The sequence below is a fragment of the Drosophila serrata genome, unplaced genomic scaffold (genome assembly GCF_035046125.1).
Source record: "Drosophila serrata isolate PLE 108 unplaced genomic scaffold, ASM3504612v1 contig_249, whole genome shotgun sequence".
Lineage (NCBI taxonomy): Eukaryota > Metazoa > Arthropoda > Insecta > Diptera > Drosophilidae > Drosophila > Drosophila serrata.
The window spans coordinates 2181007-2199334 of NW_028257147.1; the positions used below are offsets into that span (position 1 = coordinate 2181007).

At 41.7% G+C, this 18328-nt stretch overlaps 2 protein-coding genes across 2 annotated transcripts; one reads left to right on the forward strand and one right to left on the reverse strand.

The window, feature by feature from the left end:
* The first annotated feature begins 6173 nt into the window (after positions 1-6173).
* Positions 6174-17561, forward strand: bib (MIP channel family protein big brain). The gene is made up of 5 exons (XM_020956753.2): positions 6174-6671; positions 8187-8353; positions 9033-9159; positions 14165-14372; positions 15236-17561. The coding sequence occupies exons 1-5, from the start codon at positions 6475-6477 to the stop codon at positions 16649-16651; spliced, it is 2115 nt and encodes a 704-aa protein (XP_020812412.2). The 5' UTR covers positions 6174-6474; the 3' UTR covers positions 16652-17561.
* Positions 17406-18307, reverse strand: LOC110187371 (uncharacterized). The gene has a single exon (XM_020956762.2). The coding sequence runs from the start codon at positions 18249-18251 to the stop codon at positions 17799-17801; it is 453 nt and encodes a 150-aa protein (XP_020812421.2). The 5' UTR covers positions 18252-18307; the 3' UTR covers positions 17406-17798.
* Between the last annotated feature and the right edge of the window lie 21 nt (positions 18308-18328).

Here is an 18328-nt window from a genome sequence, read left to right on the forward strand (position 1 = left end):
GTTTAATTTAAGGTTCTCAAAGCTCCCAAGCAACCGTCTAGCCAAAGCCATTATCTCCAGGTCCAGCAAGTCCACAAAAAAAGTTGTGTACAAAAAGTGAAATGTGCTGAAGTGCCTGGCAGATGATATTCCAGACTTTAAAGAATCTCCATGGCAGTCAGTGGAAAGAAAAACCCCTTGAAGCAAAAAAACAATTACGCAACTGTCCAAAAGCAAACCGACAAAAAAAAACTAAAGTTGCAACGAAACCGCAGCCACAGTTTATCGCATAATCAACTGCAGACAACAGATTTAAATTTTTCAATGAAAAACACATGTTAGAATATTGTCCAGGGAGTGCCAGGTCCAACCTGACCCACCCGACCGACCACCACAAGTGAAACATTTGAATGGGCTTTAAAATCAAGTGCCTGTGTGTAATGCGATATTTAAATTTTTGCCCCGAAAAAAAGCGTACATAAAAAACGGTCGTCAGATATAGGAAATAGATATATATATGTATATATAGTCGATTATAAACCCCGTTGGGGGTTGGCTAAGCCCGCTAATGTGAATACAATAGAGCCACTTGAGGCAACCCGGGGATCGTTTACTCACGCCACCAAAAAACCGCAGACGGGAGGGTGATTCCTCCGCAGACCAAGTCCAAAACCAGAACAACCCCTTCCCCGCAATCACAGAAAAAAAAGGTCGTCGCCGTCTGACTTTCAATTAATCAAATTATCGCGCGCCCCTGGGGGTTGATACAAACACACCGACATTGGATCGGGGCAGCCACTTGAAAATTGCAGAGAGAGGTAGGGGAGTGGACAAACATTTGTCCACTTTTTGCAATTCGCACAGGTCAACATATCCAATCCTGTAAATTTCCAATTGTTGTTGTTTGTCGCGTGTCCTGGCAACATCAATAAATTGTCAAAATCTGTCAAAATTTTTAATGACTGTGTGACGGCTAATAACCGAAAATCGATTTGTTCGAGGCGAAATTCGACTGATTGCAATTGCAATTGAGTTTGCAGTTTTTTTTTTTTTATTCCTGGCTACTGTGGACATTTTTATGGATTGCTCTTCTGGACAAACAATTTTAATGATCAGGAAGCGTTTTAGAGTTTTTAATGTCAGGCGGTTATTTTTCATCCATCTGAAAAATCACAAATCTAGCATGTGGGCGAGGGTTTATCGTGAGGGTTATAATACAAAAGGTTTCAAAATGTATTTTAAAACCCATTTACTAAGGCAAAAAAAAAATAAATTGTAAACAGTTTAGTGCTGGGTTTGATGGAAACTTTGGGGTAGGATTTTTGGAAATTTATTTTAAAGTTGATTTATTATTCAAAAAACGTGTATTAAAACGTTAATATTGGATGTGGTTTTCTTTTTTTTAACAAATATGTTGTATTCCCAGGCATTTCCTATTAGAGCACACTGCTCTGCAGCTATTCCACTATTGATTTTCTTTTTTATAAAATATTTTTTAAAGTGCACTCTCGTTCCAATCACTGGCTTTCACTTTGCCCAAAAAACCACAATCCCTGAAACTTTTGCACCTGTGTTGGATGTCCAGGAAACCTCAACCAAATGCAAGTGCAGGACTTGGACAACCACCACTATCACCACCACCACAAACTCCTATCCCAAAGCCGTTCTATCTAACCCTTTGGTTTAATTGCTGTGGCATATCATTGCCGAAGCTTGACAGGAATCCCACAAAGATCTGAGTACTCCGAGTCAATGGTTGTGTAACATGCATAAATTACGAGTATCGCGACTGTAACATTCATGTCGCGGATGTTTCAGTTCATTAGGGGACAGTTTTCGACCTTAACCCTTTCCGTGTCCATATGCAAAATAATGCCGCATCATTAGTAGACTCTGGGAAAAAGGGTTGCAAGTGGGGCACGTGTCAGGCACCGGCTGCAGTCCTTCGATTCAGATTTAGATATGGACTCTGACTTTGTATCTCTCCTGCTCCTGAACCGACATGGAAATCGAGTTTTTTGCTGGATTTACTCGATTTGCATATGCTGATGTTCACAGCATCATGCGAATTAGATTTTAGTGTTTTTCATTGTCGCAGGTCAAAGGGTTTGACGGAGGGCAAATGCAAAAACTGTCTAGTCATATCAGTATGTGATTTCATCAACTGTGAAGTTGGAAAAAAATATGTGGATAAATATATAAAAAACGGAATAAAAAATTGAATTAATTAAAGCCTTTACTTTCTCTAAACCCTTTGGCATGACACTGAAATAAGCAAGGGAAAAATAAACCCTTTTTTAGAATATTAATTTTGGTCATTATTTAAATTGAATGGTTTGTAGCATATTTTTGTTTATTTGAGTTAAAATAGTGCATTTTGATTATTATATTATTTATATTTATATTATAGACTACCAAAATAATATGTTTTTAAGTTAAGTTAATTTCTTTTCTTGTTAAAGATGGTTTTTAACAGTTTTTACCTTTCTGTTAATCTTTCTTTAGATATATGTAGCTTATCCTTCTACCTAAAATCTGTTCTATTTGGGCTGCCCCGCCTCCAATTTCTGGACTTAACGCCTCTTTGCTCGACCACTGATTTTTTCCCACACACAACAGGGAAGCCATACAAAAAAGGTTGACCTTGTTAAGTTTCTTTTTTTTCTGCCAAAAGTTCCAGCAAAATCGGCGATCCATCTGAGGGAGGCAAAGTTACCTGCCGAAGTTCCAATGAGTTCCAGGGGAGAACGTGGGGAGACGGCTCACTTGGTCAGGTATTCACGCTTCATCCACTCATAAGTCACGGTTCTGTTTTCCGGACCAAGGAGTTGAATGCTGGTCAACTCATAAATCAGCTCTTCATATAGGATCGACGTACACACATATCTCTAATAATGATATCAGGCCACGCTCTCCAGGTACATCGAAAAGTGGCCCAAAAAGTGGGAGGCATTTCTCAGGCTCCTTTCCCTTTTTAATGCCCCAGCAGGAGGGTGAGGCATCGTGACACCATCTTCATCTCCATTTTCGGATCCATTTTCAACTGCTGCAGACTTACGACCTGCAATAAAGAGAATCTCAAAAGAAGCACTTGAAAAGAAAGAGAAAACTTAATCTAGAATATCATACAAGTTAAGTCTCAAGTAATTCAAACCCAAAGCTTTACAATATGTAATTCTAATTAGTAATTAGTAGAATAGCTTGTCAGTAATTATTTCACACATTTAATTTTAGTTTATTTTCAGCAGTGTATTGGAAAAAACAATTACGAAAGTAAAACTACGCAGCATAACTAAGCTTACCTTAAAGTTGCCAGAAGAAGAGGAGCCCAAAAAAAAAGGATAAGAGCGTAGACCTCCCCCTTAACTCTTCCTGAAAAAAAGAGTAAACATGATTTGCAACAACAACTGCAAGTTTAGTTATTCTACTCTTTAGTTACTCTTCTTTACCCTGTTCTACACCTATGACACGATAAATGCAGGTATCATGGGCTTAAGAAAAGGGGGTTTTAAATTATTGGAAATTGGGAAACTATACTTTTTACATGGAGATAGCAGATTAATAATAAAGAATATTATAGTATATATCATAGATTAAAAAAAAAAATAATTTGAAATAAAATAAATAAATAACTCAGTTCCCTAATAATCTGATTCCTCCGCAGAACTTTTACCTACGACCCTGACACTGACCAAAAGCTCACACCAACAACAACCAAGAAGAGTTCGAGTTGCTTTGGATGCTTGAAAAAGAAACTGCGACAATGATGATTATGATGATGAAGATGATGATGATGCTGGGGATGATCAAGCGACGATGTGATTGAAACAAAACATCTTATTATTACCTTCGACCGGTCGAAGGAACGACCCCGTGCGACCTCGACGTGAAAACGGGCCAAAAAAAATAAGGAAAAAACAAAAGCACAAAGAGTGCGCAAAATATTTCCCACGCTCAGAGGCCAGAGCCAGCCTTTTGTCGTCGTGTCCGTCTCCTTCGCATCATCATCATCATTATCATCATCATCGTTATTGTCTTCTCCTTGTCCGTCGTTCCATATAAGGCAACGTCCTTCCAACGCCCCCTTGTATGCCCCCCTCCTGCCCCTTTGGGAGAGTTTGCAAAAATGTAAAGGCAAAAAGAAAGAAAAAAAGAAGTGAGCAGTGTCGAAATTTCTGCGCCTCTTTCCCCTCTTGAGCTTAAACCTCAACCTTAACCCCTTCCTTTGTTTTCGTGATTGATTTCACCCTGCCCCTTCGCCATAACATAATTTCTTAGCTTTCACAGCTCATTGAGCTTGAAAAGTCGCTCACACGGGGACTGGTTGACAATTGACAGGTATCAAGTGGTTAGGGCTCATAATTATAGTTTTCGGCGATGCGGAAAATATGAGCCAAGACTGAGGTTTTTTTTTCTGAAGCTTCTGACCCGGAGATGCACCACAAAAAATAAATGTAAGTACTGTCAATTTTATTCAATAAGTTACACTCAAGGAAAATAAAGTTTATGTTCATTTTAGGAAATTAAAAGAGCTCCTTACAAACTGTGATATTTTCTTTTGTATATAAATTTAAAACATATTTCTTGCTTGATTAAGCAAATAACTAGGATATTATTGTAGGTAAATCCAGTATAATTCTTTCACAGAAAGCTTTTCAGTGACTTGTTTATGAGGATAGCTAACAGTATTCATCAGTATACATTTTCGAATTGAGTTCTTTGAGAACAGATATCTTATGATCAAAACCTGATTTATGAAACCAACCAACATGTATACGGTAAAATATTTTTTAAATATTAGTTATTACTATTATTAAATAATTAAATCACAATGCAAAGTGTAGCTAAAACTATAAACAACGCAAGGTTTTACTTTCAGTTTTTCAGTTTGTGATATAATTTTGCTAAAATATCAATTTGTGGAATTACTCGCATATTAAGGTCTTAATAGTGTCATTATGGTAATTTCTTTGGGTGTAGCCTGGTCAAGTGTGCTGGTCTCGGGACCGACATCAAGTTAATGGTCTGAGGTAACCGAAGTAACCGCAACACCGGCATCCTCATCCCGTCTAATCAAAGTTTTGTCCCCATCGAGCCCAGATTATTTTACATTTCATTAATGTGTCGAAAAGACGAAATACTTTCAATGAAAGTGGTCCTGGACCAGGTGCTTGAGCTCCCCCTTATCCTCATCATCAACATTATAATCATAATTATTTCGGGCAAAGTTCAAATCCTGGGAGTTTGGAATCTGTGTTATAGATCAGTGCTGCGCAATCAACTCACAAACGTATGCCTTCGATGTCCTGAAATTCACCTTCACCACAGACACACGCATACAGTGATGGAAACAGGAGCGACACCAACAGGTTGACAGGCTCTCTCTCCCTTCGATTCCACCTCGTTCCCATGCACTGACAATAAAAATAAATATATAAATAAAATAGTACCAAGCATCAATATTAAATTTAAAATCCAATTTTTTAGCAGTTGAAAGTGCAATCGTCTGATAAAATGTTCTTTCTAGTAAATGATACCTTTATTTTTAATAAATTATATCCTTGCAGGGTATTACAATGCTAGTCAGAAGCTTAAAACCCTATGAAAGAGTCATTTCCGACCCCATAAATCATATATATTCTTGATCAGTATCAAAATCTAAACCGATTTAGTCATGTCCGGCAAGAATTTACTTTATTCCAAATTGTAATAATTTTGTAAGGGACTACATCCTTAAAATTTTCAAAAATTGACAAAATGTTTAATTTTTTTCAAATTTAAATTGAGTATACAGATTTATTAGCCTAATACTTACCAACGTAGGACTGCTTTCCGAATTGAATTTAATGCACTTTTGGCGTAGTTAGTTATAATTAAAAAAGTGGTATACAAACTTTGGTCTCTGGAAGTTTTATTTCATATATATATTTTTTAATATTTAAATTTATTAAATTAAATTTTTAATAGAACATCACAGAAAAAGAAATCTATATCTTGTAACTAAGAGAATTTCTTTCCTTATAGTTGGGGTGGCTTGAGTCCACCATTCTGGAGTGTTTTTTGCCGGTGTAGGGTTGGTTTATCCACCACTGCGTCGGTGGTGTGGGCAGGCCGCCGCTGCTGCTGCCGCCTGTGGTGGTGACTTGCAACTCGAAAGTGTTCCTTCGGCCTGTGGCCGCTCGCAACCTGACTTCATTCGTTCACCACTCGCACTCGACAACGGTTGTGCCATCAGGTCGAATCAGCTCGCATCGCATCGAATCGAATCGCATCGCATCGGATCGGTTAAAGGTTCAGAAACTCGTCAATTGACACAAATTGAATGCAATTTGCTGAGAGTGCGAAATGTGTGTCTAACTGAAGCCCAGACTCGCCGCCATCCTCGCTTCTTCCGCGTGCTTAGGTCAGCTCAGCTTAGTTGATCGGCTGAATCAGTGAAAGTAAACAAAGTCGTGAACTTAGCAACTACCGAGGAGGAACTCCCCCGCATCCAAGATGGCAGATGAGAGTCTGCATACCATGCCGTTGGAGCACAACATTGACTATCACATCGTGACCCTCTTCGAGCGTTTGGAGGCAATGCGTAAGGACTCGCCCGGAGGCAGCAATGGGGTCAACAATCGCCTGTCCAGCACCCTTCAGGCGCCCAAGCGCAGCATGCAGGCCGAGATTCGTACTCTGGAGTTCTGGAGGTGAGTGCTCAATAAATCTTTAATAATAATAATGGAAAAGGAAATGCAGTGTTTACTTTAAAATATTTTCTAACGTTAAAGCCTGTTCTTTCCTATTTTAAAACTATGTTTTTTTTTGCCTGTGCATATAAAGTCCCGAGGCTTTTGTTTTGCCTGCCATTATCTCCACTCGCTTTCAATTTGCTCAACTTTAGGTGGCAATTGTTTGATGTCATTTGGCTTTATGTGTCTGAACTCTAAGTAATTGAAATCCAAGTGCTCCTCCAGACGTAATCAAGATAATCGCCAAAGCTAAACACATTGGCAAAACTTTCGTGCACTTTGTAGCTCATTCTCTACGGGTTCCTTTGTGCTCAAAGAATTTCTAAATAATTAACATTTCATCACGAACTGATGGAGTAATTAAATCTTTGCCAGGAGCAGGAGTACGGGCACTCAGTGTGAATACTCTTAAGACATGTCAAGCGCAAGAATTTCAACTAAACTACGCGACATTTTTCCTTCCCCCATTCCCCCGGTGAGTGACCATTAAAAAATAAGTGAATTTAATGGAAGAAGGGGCTCCGACTTACATATAGTTCGTAAAGTTCCGATTAAAGAGCGCCAGTCAAACAGCTGAATTTATGATTTTAGGGAAATTCATCATAACTCCTCCTCGGTTTGTTTGATTTTTCGTTATTTTTTTTTATTTATTTTTGTGCCCCGGGACTCCGCCCGCTTTGAGCTTAATGCGAAATTTGTTGGATAAGTTGGAGTTGCGGCACGTCCAGCGGGAATCCACTGGAATCAGCGGCATTGCAGCTGCTCCTCAACCGCTGACATGTGCCCCCCTTTCCCCAACTCCGCCCCTGCTTAATTGTCGCTGCAATGCAAAAAGCTTGGGGGCAACAAGAGCGAGCATTGTGTGTGTGGTGGCTTGATTTGTCCAATACAGTGAAGATTCACTAAAAGGGGATCTTAAACTAATTGTATATATTTATTTTGGAATTTTACATTAATTTCAATTGTTAGTTTTTTGACAAAAAAGTTGTATAAGCTTTTCATACAATTTGTATAACATAAGGGGTAAGGAAAAAGGAAAATAGTAAAAGTTTGTCTTGAAAAAACCATAATACATAGTCAAAATGAGGAAAATAATAAGTAAAGGGTTTTTAAGTCACACATTTGAAAAAGATTTGAATTATATTGAAAATAAATACCCCAAGAAACAGTTCCCAAATAGATAATATCAAGAGATTTATTTAATAGAATTTTATTTTTTGGACAAACTTAAAAGTGCTTTAATAATGAAAATCCATATTATTTTTATTTGAAACTCAAGATATAAGTTTCTTAAATATATACCAAAAAAGTTTCTAAAAATAAATAAGAAAGTTCTTCCTCGTTCAGTGTTTACTGTACACACTCCAGTCACACACGGAATGGCATGCAAACCGAACTCCCGAACACAGTTGCGGAATTATTCTAACCCCGGGCTATGGTCCACCGCTTCCTCGTGCTCCCCTTCCATTCCAGATCCATCATCAGCGAATGCCTGGCCTCGTTCCTGTACGTGTTCATCGTCTGCGGTGCCGCCGCAGGCGCCGGCGTGGGGGCCAGTGTCTCCTCCGTGCTGTTGGCCACGGCTCTGGCCTCTGGACTGGCGATGGCAACACTGACGCAGTGCTTCCTTCAGATCTCGGGTAAGCTAACTTCAGCCAAAGAAGACAATAAACAACATAGGAGAGCAGACAACAAACAGGGCGACAAGTGTTTGGGGGCCCTTGGACTTGCGTGGGAAACTGCAGAACCAAAGCAAACCGAACACGAACCCCGTTCCATTATTTTTGTTTGTTTGTTATATATTTTCGAAAAGGCAATGCACTCCGTGCGGTGCCACCTACTCCCCCTACACCAAGTCCAACGATGACTCCTCCTCCTGTCTGACTCCTTGTCTTATCGCCCCAGGCGCACTTGTGGTGCCATCGACTGGCCCAAGCTCTCTCTCTCTCGTATTCCCTACATTTACTCTGGTATTTATATATTTGTTCATTTGCGTTGACATTCAAGGCAATTAAGCGACTGCAGGGAAAAAAATCATAAGACCATGGTAGGGAGAATGAACTGGAGGAGGACCTGGCCACTGGGACCATGTGTTCTTGATTTGCCTTTATCGAAACTCCCTATTTTTTGCGGTTCCGCGATTCCCTTTGCCTTTTTTCACAGCCAATTGGTTGAGCATTAAGTTATGATGTTATCTTTTGCCTTCCGCAGAAGTGTCAAAGTGATATTTAACGTTGCTCCCGGGGGAGCCATCCATTATACCCAATGGTGCTCCTATCTTAAGTAATTTTTCCATATATATTTTTGTGTTTCATGAAGGCGCCCACGTTAATCCCGCCGTGACCCTGGCCCTGTGCGTGGTGAGGAGCATTTCTCCGATTCGTGCCGCCATGTACATGACCGCCCAATGTGGTGGAGGAATTGCCGGAGCTGCTCTGCTTTATGGGTAAGTTTACTTATATTTGAACTGATTGCTTAACCTAGTTTAAATACAGAAGAAAACCTTAATATTTGGACTATGCATAGGTATATTAAACACCTCAAACAACCTCCATTGAATATGTCCTTCAGCGTTATCCTTATTCAAGTAAATAATTAAGGCTAACACGTAATCTATTAGGTCAACCCGTTCTTCTCTTAAAGTACCAAACTAATCAAATTCAATTCAACTGGAATTCATTTTGAATTTTCGGTTTTGCAACAATGTAGTTGGTATAATTGTATGTGCGTGTGCATTGCATTCATGTCCAAGTGCCTGACCACAGCAATTTCTGCATTATGCCAAGGACACCACACTGCATTATCCTGCCTGCCTTGTGCATCTGCGTGCGGATTTGCCCGAAAAGCAAACATGAGAGTTTCAAATTAAATCCAACAGGCTGTTCCAAGGCCCAGGTCGTAAATCAAAGCGTAAAAAGATTGCTAGACAGGATACCGAATAGAGAGACAGATGAAACGCACTCTCGGGGCGATGACTGTACAACAAGGACTCTCGGCAGGAAGCGTGAAATGAAATGCGTGTGTGCAAAGACGAAGAAATGGGAAATTTTATAAATAGGATATGCAGGTAATCCACACACACACACACCTGCATGGATAGGACGCAGGTAGCTGGTGGAGAAACATCTGCCCTTCAGCTCTCTATATCTGCGTAGTGATTTCCCGCCTCGAAAGGGAACTTGTCCTTTGTGATGCCTAGAAAAAGGACGAGACACAGGATAGGTTCTACACGCACACACCAGCTAGCCGAAAAATCTTGTGCCCGTCAGGGTTTTCCTTTGTGACCACGCAGGAACAGGATAAAAGACAGCAGAAACATTACTCCTCCTTACGACTCCTCCTTGCTCGGTCGTCTCTGCGCCTGCGCACCATTTTTCAAATGTCGCTCCAGTTCTCTGGGTTGGTTTTTTTCTTGTGCTGAACATTGAACTCCTTTTCGTGGCAATGCTTAATGTTAATGCCTCGTCCCGATTGTCTGCTCGACATCTGTTCCGACCCTCGGAGGAGAGGAGGCCCCTGCTTTTTTAAGTGCGTTGGCATCTTTACTTTCTACAGATCCCCGTCCAGGAGGAGAAAGGGAACGGGGACGAAAGAAACATGTTTCAGCTGCTGCTACTGCGATCAGGTTCGGTTTTTTCTTCTTTTTCGTATTTTCTGCTGATATGGATTTCTTAGGGTCCAACGAGTTCACATTGGGTTTTAGTCGAAACACATGTTTCCCTAAGAGAAATCCTAAAAAAAGGAAAAAGAGACTAAAGGCTTCTTCTCTGTACATCTGCTGATTAATTGGTTTAGATTCCGATTATATATGTGGGTTATATCCCAGGAATTGGAGGCTTCCAAGAACTGTATGTGATTTAGTGAGGGATTGCCAAGTTAATTATGATTGTGATTTTGTAAAAAAATATATAAAATATATTTATAAGGAGGCAATCGAAATTTACTGTTTATTTCTTTAAAATTTGTTGTATATTTTTGTGTTGCAAATGTATGATTTGTATCCTAGAACCTAGGTAGGCACACATGCTAAGTAACCAGTCGCGCCACCCCCAAGGACCTGCCACTTCAGCTGTCCTTCCTGCTCCTTTCCCTGTCACATGTCACTTGGCACTTACCCTAATTGCGCCGCATATGCCACATGTGGCCAAGTGGCACCAAATTTAACCGAGCTGAGCTAAGTCCCAACTTCATTATCTTTCATAAAGAACGCAGAAAGTAAGTGCGAGGGGGTCTTGAGTATCGATATCCGGCTCAGCAATATTTGAATAGTCTTTAGCAGCTCCTCCTCGCATTTCAATGATTTCTTCCTCGTTCTCAATGTATTTTGTTCTGTTTTTTTTTTTTTTTTGTTTCGGTTCGAAGAACGCGCGCCGAGCACGTTCCAAAAATGCGAGTAGCCTTTGAAAATGACGAAAGATAAAAATCAGGTAGAGGCCGTCAAAGACCGTGGAACGAAGAAAACCAAAAGAAAAAAAAGCAGAGAAGCATAATTAACATTTCCAACGGATTGTCGGCCTTTGTCCATGGTTCATCGGAGCTGCGCCTGCGCAGGATGCAGGATGCGGTGCGGAAACTTGAAATCAAACACGTGTCGCCAGAGTCGTTGCTGCTCCGCTCTGGTTGGTCAGTTTGAGGAGCAGCTGGAAAAAATTCAGGCTGAACTGTGCACACACCTGCTGCCCAAAACAGAAATTACTGTTGCCGAGGATACACAAAGAAACCGAAAGATACAAAAGGAAAAAAAGAAAATGAAAACGCAAAACAGGATTTCGTAGCCAGCAACATTTAAATTTTAAACAGAAAACTAAAACGAATTGAACTGGACAGCGGAAGGGAAGATCAGGGCCTGACACTGAGGAAAATATTTGAGAGTTGAAGCAGAGATTTGGGGTAGAAGTTGGGAAATATTTTAATAAGTTTTAGGATAACTATGTATATAAAGGGACTAAAAAGGACTTTCAACAAAAATTCATGAAATTTCTTAGATTAATTTAAATATAAATATAAATCATGCAATCATTTCGTTAAATCAATTCACATTCTAAATATTCCATTCATCATAAAAATTCCTATGAAAACATTTCAAAAATTTCTTTTCCCTGCAACCCTTTCGATTTTTATCTAGCATGGAAATGCACTTCCTGCGTGTGCAAGGATTGGTTTAGGGGGAATTGAAATCGTAATCAATTCGTGTCACATGGGCAATTCAATTACTGAATCCGTTCCCGTTCCCAAACCCTTTCCCTTTCCCCCTTTATTAGTTACTATTGCTCCGGTTGGCTTATCGCACTTTGACTGGGAAATGGCATCCTGCCAGAGCTTCCGGTTGCCTTCACTTGGCCTCTGCATCCGCATCCGCATCTAAAATGGAGCACAGGTGGTCCAGTTATACAGTTATGTCGTCGCCATTCATACGACACCTGGGAGATGGGGTTACAAAAAAAAGGGAGTTCATTAAAATGAAACTCCCCAAAATGCACTTGTGTATTTACATTTAATGAAGTATTTACATCTTTGCTACGGTTAAAATAAAAATATGTTAACAATTATTAGCTAGAAATTTTTTAAAATTTTTTAGAATAATCAAAGTTTAAAAATATCACAACTCTGTCAAAAGAGCAATAATTTTAATTCAGAAAGCTTTCCTATGTTAGTTTTTAATAGGTTAACAAATCTGTATACTCAATTTAAAATTTAAAGAAATTACAATTTTAATCATTTTTTGACAATTTTAACGATGTAACCCCTTATAAAATTTTCAAATTTTTGACAAAAAAAAAATAGATTTTGACAGGACAGCTTAATTAACTCGGCTCTTCATGCTGATCAAGAATATATATGATATATAGGGTCGAAAATGTCTATTTCAAAAGTTACAAGCTGTTGACTAAAATTATAAATCCCTGCATAGGTATTAATATATGAATATATTTCTACAAGTTATAAATAAATTTAAATGTTTTTTTACTGAGATTCCTCTAAATAAAAACTAGAATTGCATGAATTAGTTTTCACTTTAAATCAACTATGAATCCTATGAAAACATTTAATGATTCCGTGGCATAATTTGATTTGGGAGCCGCATCGGGATTGCAGGTCCCAGGTCCCAGTCCCCAATCCTTGCCAGCCAGAAAGCCAACCACCAGTGAAACCATACCAGGAACCCAACTAAAACCAAACCAAACCGAGCGTGTTGCACATGGCACATCGCAATCCGCCATCAGCCATTCGCGGTGGCTAGAGAGCTGGGATGTGCGAGGAAATGTGCCAGTGTTCGCCCACACTTGGGGATAAGGATAACGACGAATCCTGTTCACAGTTCAAGTTTGCAGTTTGCCAGCACTTGTTTCTTTTTTGGTACTTTTATACATTTTTTTTATCCCGCAAACAATGTGCGGAGGAAGAACCTTGCTGAAAGGCACTGCCCGCCCAACATTCTGCCATTTCCGGCTACTTAGTTGCTTCCTGCTCTCTGGTCCACAACTCATGAGAGTGTTTGTTTGTTTATCTCGGCGAACGAGTGGTTTTGGTCACTGGCGTCCTGTGAAATTAGCACTTTATAGATTTATGAGCAAACAAGCAGGAGTGCACTCCCTGTCCAAGTTGAAAGTTGCCCCAAACTGTTTTCCTAAGCGATCAAATTTTAATCAAGACTGAAGAGCCAGTCGGTGGTCACAGAGGAAACCATTGTGGCGAGGGTTTCTTGGGAATCAGTTAGGGATTATGGCCACCTAATACCCGCTAAGCTCCACTCCCCACCTCCAATCCCCACCAGCAACCGGAACTCGGAGCAATTTCCCTTTGAAAGGCGTTCTATTTGCTCAAGTACTTTTAAGTGCATTCCGAAAGCATTTATTTCCGGATTTTCGCAAGGGAGTAGAAGGATGAGGGAGCAAGCAACTGAAGGTGGATTCTTGAGGCTTGGGATTCCCAAGTGCCAGGTAGAGGATTGCGGTTTGACTTTTGCAATATTTACCCAGCCCTGCCTATGGCTCAATGCTATCTAATGGATCTCTGCCGACTGCCGCTGACAACAACAATCCAAAGAGTTCCAGCCGTGTAATATATGATGGCTTTTGAAAAACTTTTGCATCCTGCATCAGGATACGAATTATCCCCATAAATCGCAAGGCTTCAAACTCATTTGGGCCCAGAGGAGGTGCCTCAACAACTTCGGCAACTTGGTAATTGAAACTTTGACAGTCTAAATGATGTTGAGGCAGTTCAAGTGTGAACAGATTAATGGGGTTGAGAGTTTGAGACTGTAGGTCAGGAAGAGGAGGGTTGATTTCGCAACTGTCACAGCGTTAAATAATAAATAATTTAGATTGTCAATAACTTTTTGGGTTAACAAACTTTTCTCTCGAATCAATCCGGGTATCAGTTGTAGTGGGAAATCAAATAAATGAAATAAAAGATCTAATTTTATATATCTTTTTGTTTCATTACAGAGTCTCTGGGCCAGGATATCAAGGAAATCTACTGGCTGCCATCTCACAGAACGTTTCCCTGGCCGCCTGGGAACGCTTTGGTGTGGAATTCATCCTCACTTTTCTGGTGGTGCTCTGCTACTTCGTGTCCACAGATCCCCTTAGGAGATTCATGGGCAACTCCGCCGTCTCGATTGGAGCTGCCTACAGCGCCTGCTGCTTTGTGTCGGTAAGTTGATGAGAGCCTTGACTTGAGTCCCAGGAATGCCGGACTGAGAATCATTGAAATCTGGAAACCAGAAAGAAGAACCCGCCAAAAACCGAAACTGAGACCGAAAACAAACAACTGAAACGCACCTGCCGACTACCGACTGTGACTCTGTCATTTTGATGGTGCAAAATCGCAGCATGACAACGGACGAGATAAACTGGGTTTCAGGTAGAAGAGGCTTTTATTCCGGGCTGGCGGAGGGGCAAAGGGTCGGGATAATTAATTTAGCACAGGGTCTTCCAGGACAGAGCTGCATTGTTGGCATAACGGGCAGTTTCTGGCGGCATTCAAAGGAGATATGATGATGATGATGATGACGATGACGAGGGGAAAGCGATTAAAGTCGGGCTTATATCGAAGGCGGATTGAATAACGATGGATATGAGATTCGCAGAAAGATTGTTAGCCGGCATTCAAGAGAAAATGAATACAAACTTTATTTGTTGAATAGAAAATATTTAAAGGCAGACTTTCAAATCACTTCAAATTGTCTCTAAACTTTAAGGAAGGGCTGCATAAAGTCAGGGAGCTTAGTTTATCTCTCATTTCAAACATTCTTTCTTAAAAAAAATCTTAAAATTCTTTTGTGCTTTACTTTATTAAATTTTTAAATGCAAATATTCGTAAGACAAAAGAAGCAGGCGTCCCTTGTCCGTAATTTATCCTCAACTAGACTTTGTTTCACAACTTTTTCCTCAAACTACTTAGCTTTTGATGAACAGCGTGCAGTAAATTCCGGACGAAACTTGGGAAGCCATTTAAATTCCTCCTTAATTTGTCAAAAATCTAACCAAATCCTTTCTCTTCTCTTTACCCCACAGATGCCCTACCTGAATCCAGCCCGATCCCTGGGTCCCTCGTTTGTGCTGAACAAATGGGACAACCACTGGGTGTACTGGTTCGGACCTTTGGTGGGCGGCATGGCCTCCGGCATTGTGTACGAGTATGTGTTCAACTCGCGCCGCAACCTGCGACATGGCAAGGGAAGCATTGACAATGACTCCAGCTCCATCCACTCGGAGGACGAGCTTAACTACGACATGGACCTGGAGAAGCCCAGCGGCAAGTACCAGCAATCGCAGGGCACCTATCCCCGTGGCCAGAACGGTGGCAATGGCGGAAGTCAGCAGCAAGGCAATGGTCAACATCAAGCCGGGAATATGGGCCAGATGACGGGAGTGGTGGCTGCTCCTGGGCAAGGAAACTACTGCCAGAACCTGTATACGGCTCCGCCACTCTCCTCCAAGTACGAGCAGCAGCAGGAGCCGCTGTATGGTGGAACCCGCTCGCTCTACTGCCGCTCCCCAACCCTGACCAGGAGCAACCTGAATCGTTCGCAGTCCGTCTACGCCAAGAGCAACACAGCCATCAACAGGGACATTGTACCACGCCCTGGACCACTGGTGCCCGCCCAAAGTCTCTATCCCATGCGCACCCAACAGCAGCAACAGCAACAACAGCAGCAACAGCAACAACAGCAACATCAGCAGCAGCAACAGCAGGCCACCCAATCCTCCCACTTGCAGAACCAAAATGTCCAGAATCAGATGCAACAGCGCAGCGAGAGCATCTACGGGATGAGAGGCTCCATGCGGGGACAGCAACAGCCCCTCCAGCAGCAGCAGCAGCAGCTTCAGCAGCCACAGCCCGTCGTGGGAGTGCTGCAGCAGCAATTACAGCAGCCGCCTCCACAACTGATGCCCGATCCTCTCCAGCAGCAGCAGCAGCAGCCGCAGGGCTTCCAACCTGTGTATGGCACCCGGACGAACCCCACGCCCATGGACGGCAGCCATAAGTACGATCGACGGGATCCACAGCAGCAGCTGTATGGCGTAACAGGACCCAGGAATCGTGGACAATCGGCTCAGTCGGACGACAGCTCCTACGGCTCGTATCATGGATCGGCAGTCACACCGCCGGCACGTCATCCCAGTGTGGAGCCATCGCCACCTCCGCCACCCATGCTGATGTATGCCCCGCCTCCACAGCCCAATGCCGCTCATCCGCAACCCATTCGCACGCAGTCGGAGCGGAAGGTGAGTGCACCCGTTGTGGTGTCCCAACCGGCAACCTCTGCCGTGACCTACACAACTTCGCAGGGACCAGTGATGGCAACCCAACAGCAGCAGCAACAGCAACAGCAGCAACAGCAGCAACAGCAGCAGCAGCAACAGCAAATGATGATGCAGCAACAGCAGCAGCAACATTATGGAATGCTGCCGCTTAGGCCCAACTGAAAGCGGCTGTCTTGGGGTCCGGTGACCACGCCGCCACCGGCGGGGCTGCACGCCCTCGCCATACACCCCGCGGGCACAATGACCCTGCACCGCTGCAGTCTAGCCAAGCAGAGCAGTTTGTTTTAGTCGTAACATAGGTAGTCCTAGAAGCATCCAACGGGCATCGCATCCAAAGGAAATGTACGCAAGTCTCAGCCCTTAGTCTAGCCGAATCCTAGTTTAGATACGTATTTAGATGTAGGCAAGATGCAGCATAGCCACATTGTATTATCCAGAGCCAGAGCGCTACGACGAGGAAGGAACTCGCACACCTAGCAGCAGACAACGATGCGCTGAAGCATAGCACATTTAGCTATAAGTGACTAATCCTGAATTAGATCTAGACTGAAGGAGAAAATATGCATTTACTTTCACGTTTTCACCGTTTTTGATTTCATCTTCCAATTCGTTAATTCTTTTGAGATTTATTTTTGAAAATCTAAAAAAGATATATCCTGTTTTTTCCAATGATTTTGTTAGCTTGTTCATTTAAGCAAAATTTTGTTTCATTACAACGAAAAACCGACTGACAAAAGATCACATTTTCAAATGCATACAAAACTTTTAAATCATTAATTTCATATCTTCCAGTTCGAATTCCATGGAGTTTTTTTAGCTTAGTTCAAAAAGGCCAAATTTTGTATTAACCATTTTAATTTGTATATAAACTCAATATAGACTTATCTAAGCTTATTTTGTAAATTTTAGGCACATAAGCTCACATTCGATAACAACTTATATAAACAAAATAATATACATGTATTATAACTACATTTACTTAGTGATACACACGCTTCGTAATAGTTGTTAGCCTAAGGAAATAATGCAAATATATATATGGTGTATCCAAAATAAAGTCATGTTCATTCAAGCCTTATTATTATTAAAATTATTCTAAATCTTGAAGCTTCTTAGCATACGTCTCTATAAAGACTAAGTTCAAGGCTTATAACCATCTATGGTAATAGACATTTAGGAACTTGGGGTAAATGTAGATCTTAAGACCTTAAAGAAAAAAAATAATGGTTACCTGTAATTCAACATAACTATCATTAGACTTAAAGGAAATCCATGCTGATATCTTCTGGAGCACCGGACGATTCCTGGTCTACACGGAGTACATAAAGTTGAAGTAGCGTCGTACCTCGGCAACAGGGAAGTGGGGCAGTTGTTTTTGGACCTTTTCAAAGTCAGTGCCGTGCTCTTTGAATGCCCTGGAGAGTGCCACCAAATCCATGGCCTTCCACCGATGATAGTGACACCCGCGTGCTGTCTGATTCCGCTCCAGACGCCGGCGGGCCATCGTAAGATCGAAACCCTGGCTGCGTAGGATAAAGAGAGCCTGCTCCTCCTCAATCTGGTACTCGGTGAGTGCGAAGTCGAGGTACTCGCTCAGAGCCTTGTCGTCCTGTTCCGGCAGCTGGGGCGACCACAGAATGGAGGCTCGGTGTTGAAGGTGCCTTAGTTCCTGTTGCCGTTGATCCTTTGACACGAGTTCCGGCAGGGTGGCTGCCTGTTTCTGCCAGTAATGTGCATCACGCTTTTTCTTGCAGGAAAACATCCTTTTGGTCGCGAAAAGAAAATAAAAATGTGAACGAACCCACAACAACGTCTGATCTGCGTTTTAAGGGTTGAAAA

Excerpts from the sequence above, each read along its gene's own strand:
- bib (XM_020956753.2), top strand. The coding sequence starts at position 6,475 with ATGGCAGATGAGAGTCTGCATACCATGCCGTTGGAGCACAACATTGAC. Across the intron at positions 8,354-9,032 it reads GTGCTTCCTTCAGATCTCGG|GCGCCCACGTTAATCCCGCC; the intron begins GTAAGCTAACTT and ends TGTTTCATGAAG. Across the intron at positions 14,373-15,235 it reads GCGCCTGCTGCTTTGTGTCG|ATGCCCTACCTGAATCCAGC; the intron begins GTAAGTTGATGA and ends TTTACCCCACAG.
- LOC110187371 (XM_020956762.2), bottom strand. The coding sequence starts at position 18,251 with ATGTTTTCCTGCAAGAAAAAGCGTGATGCACATTACTGGCAGAAACAG.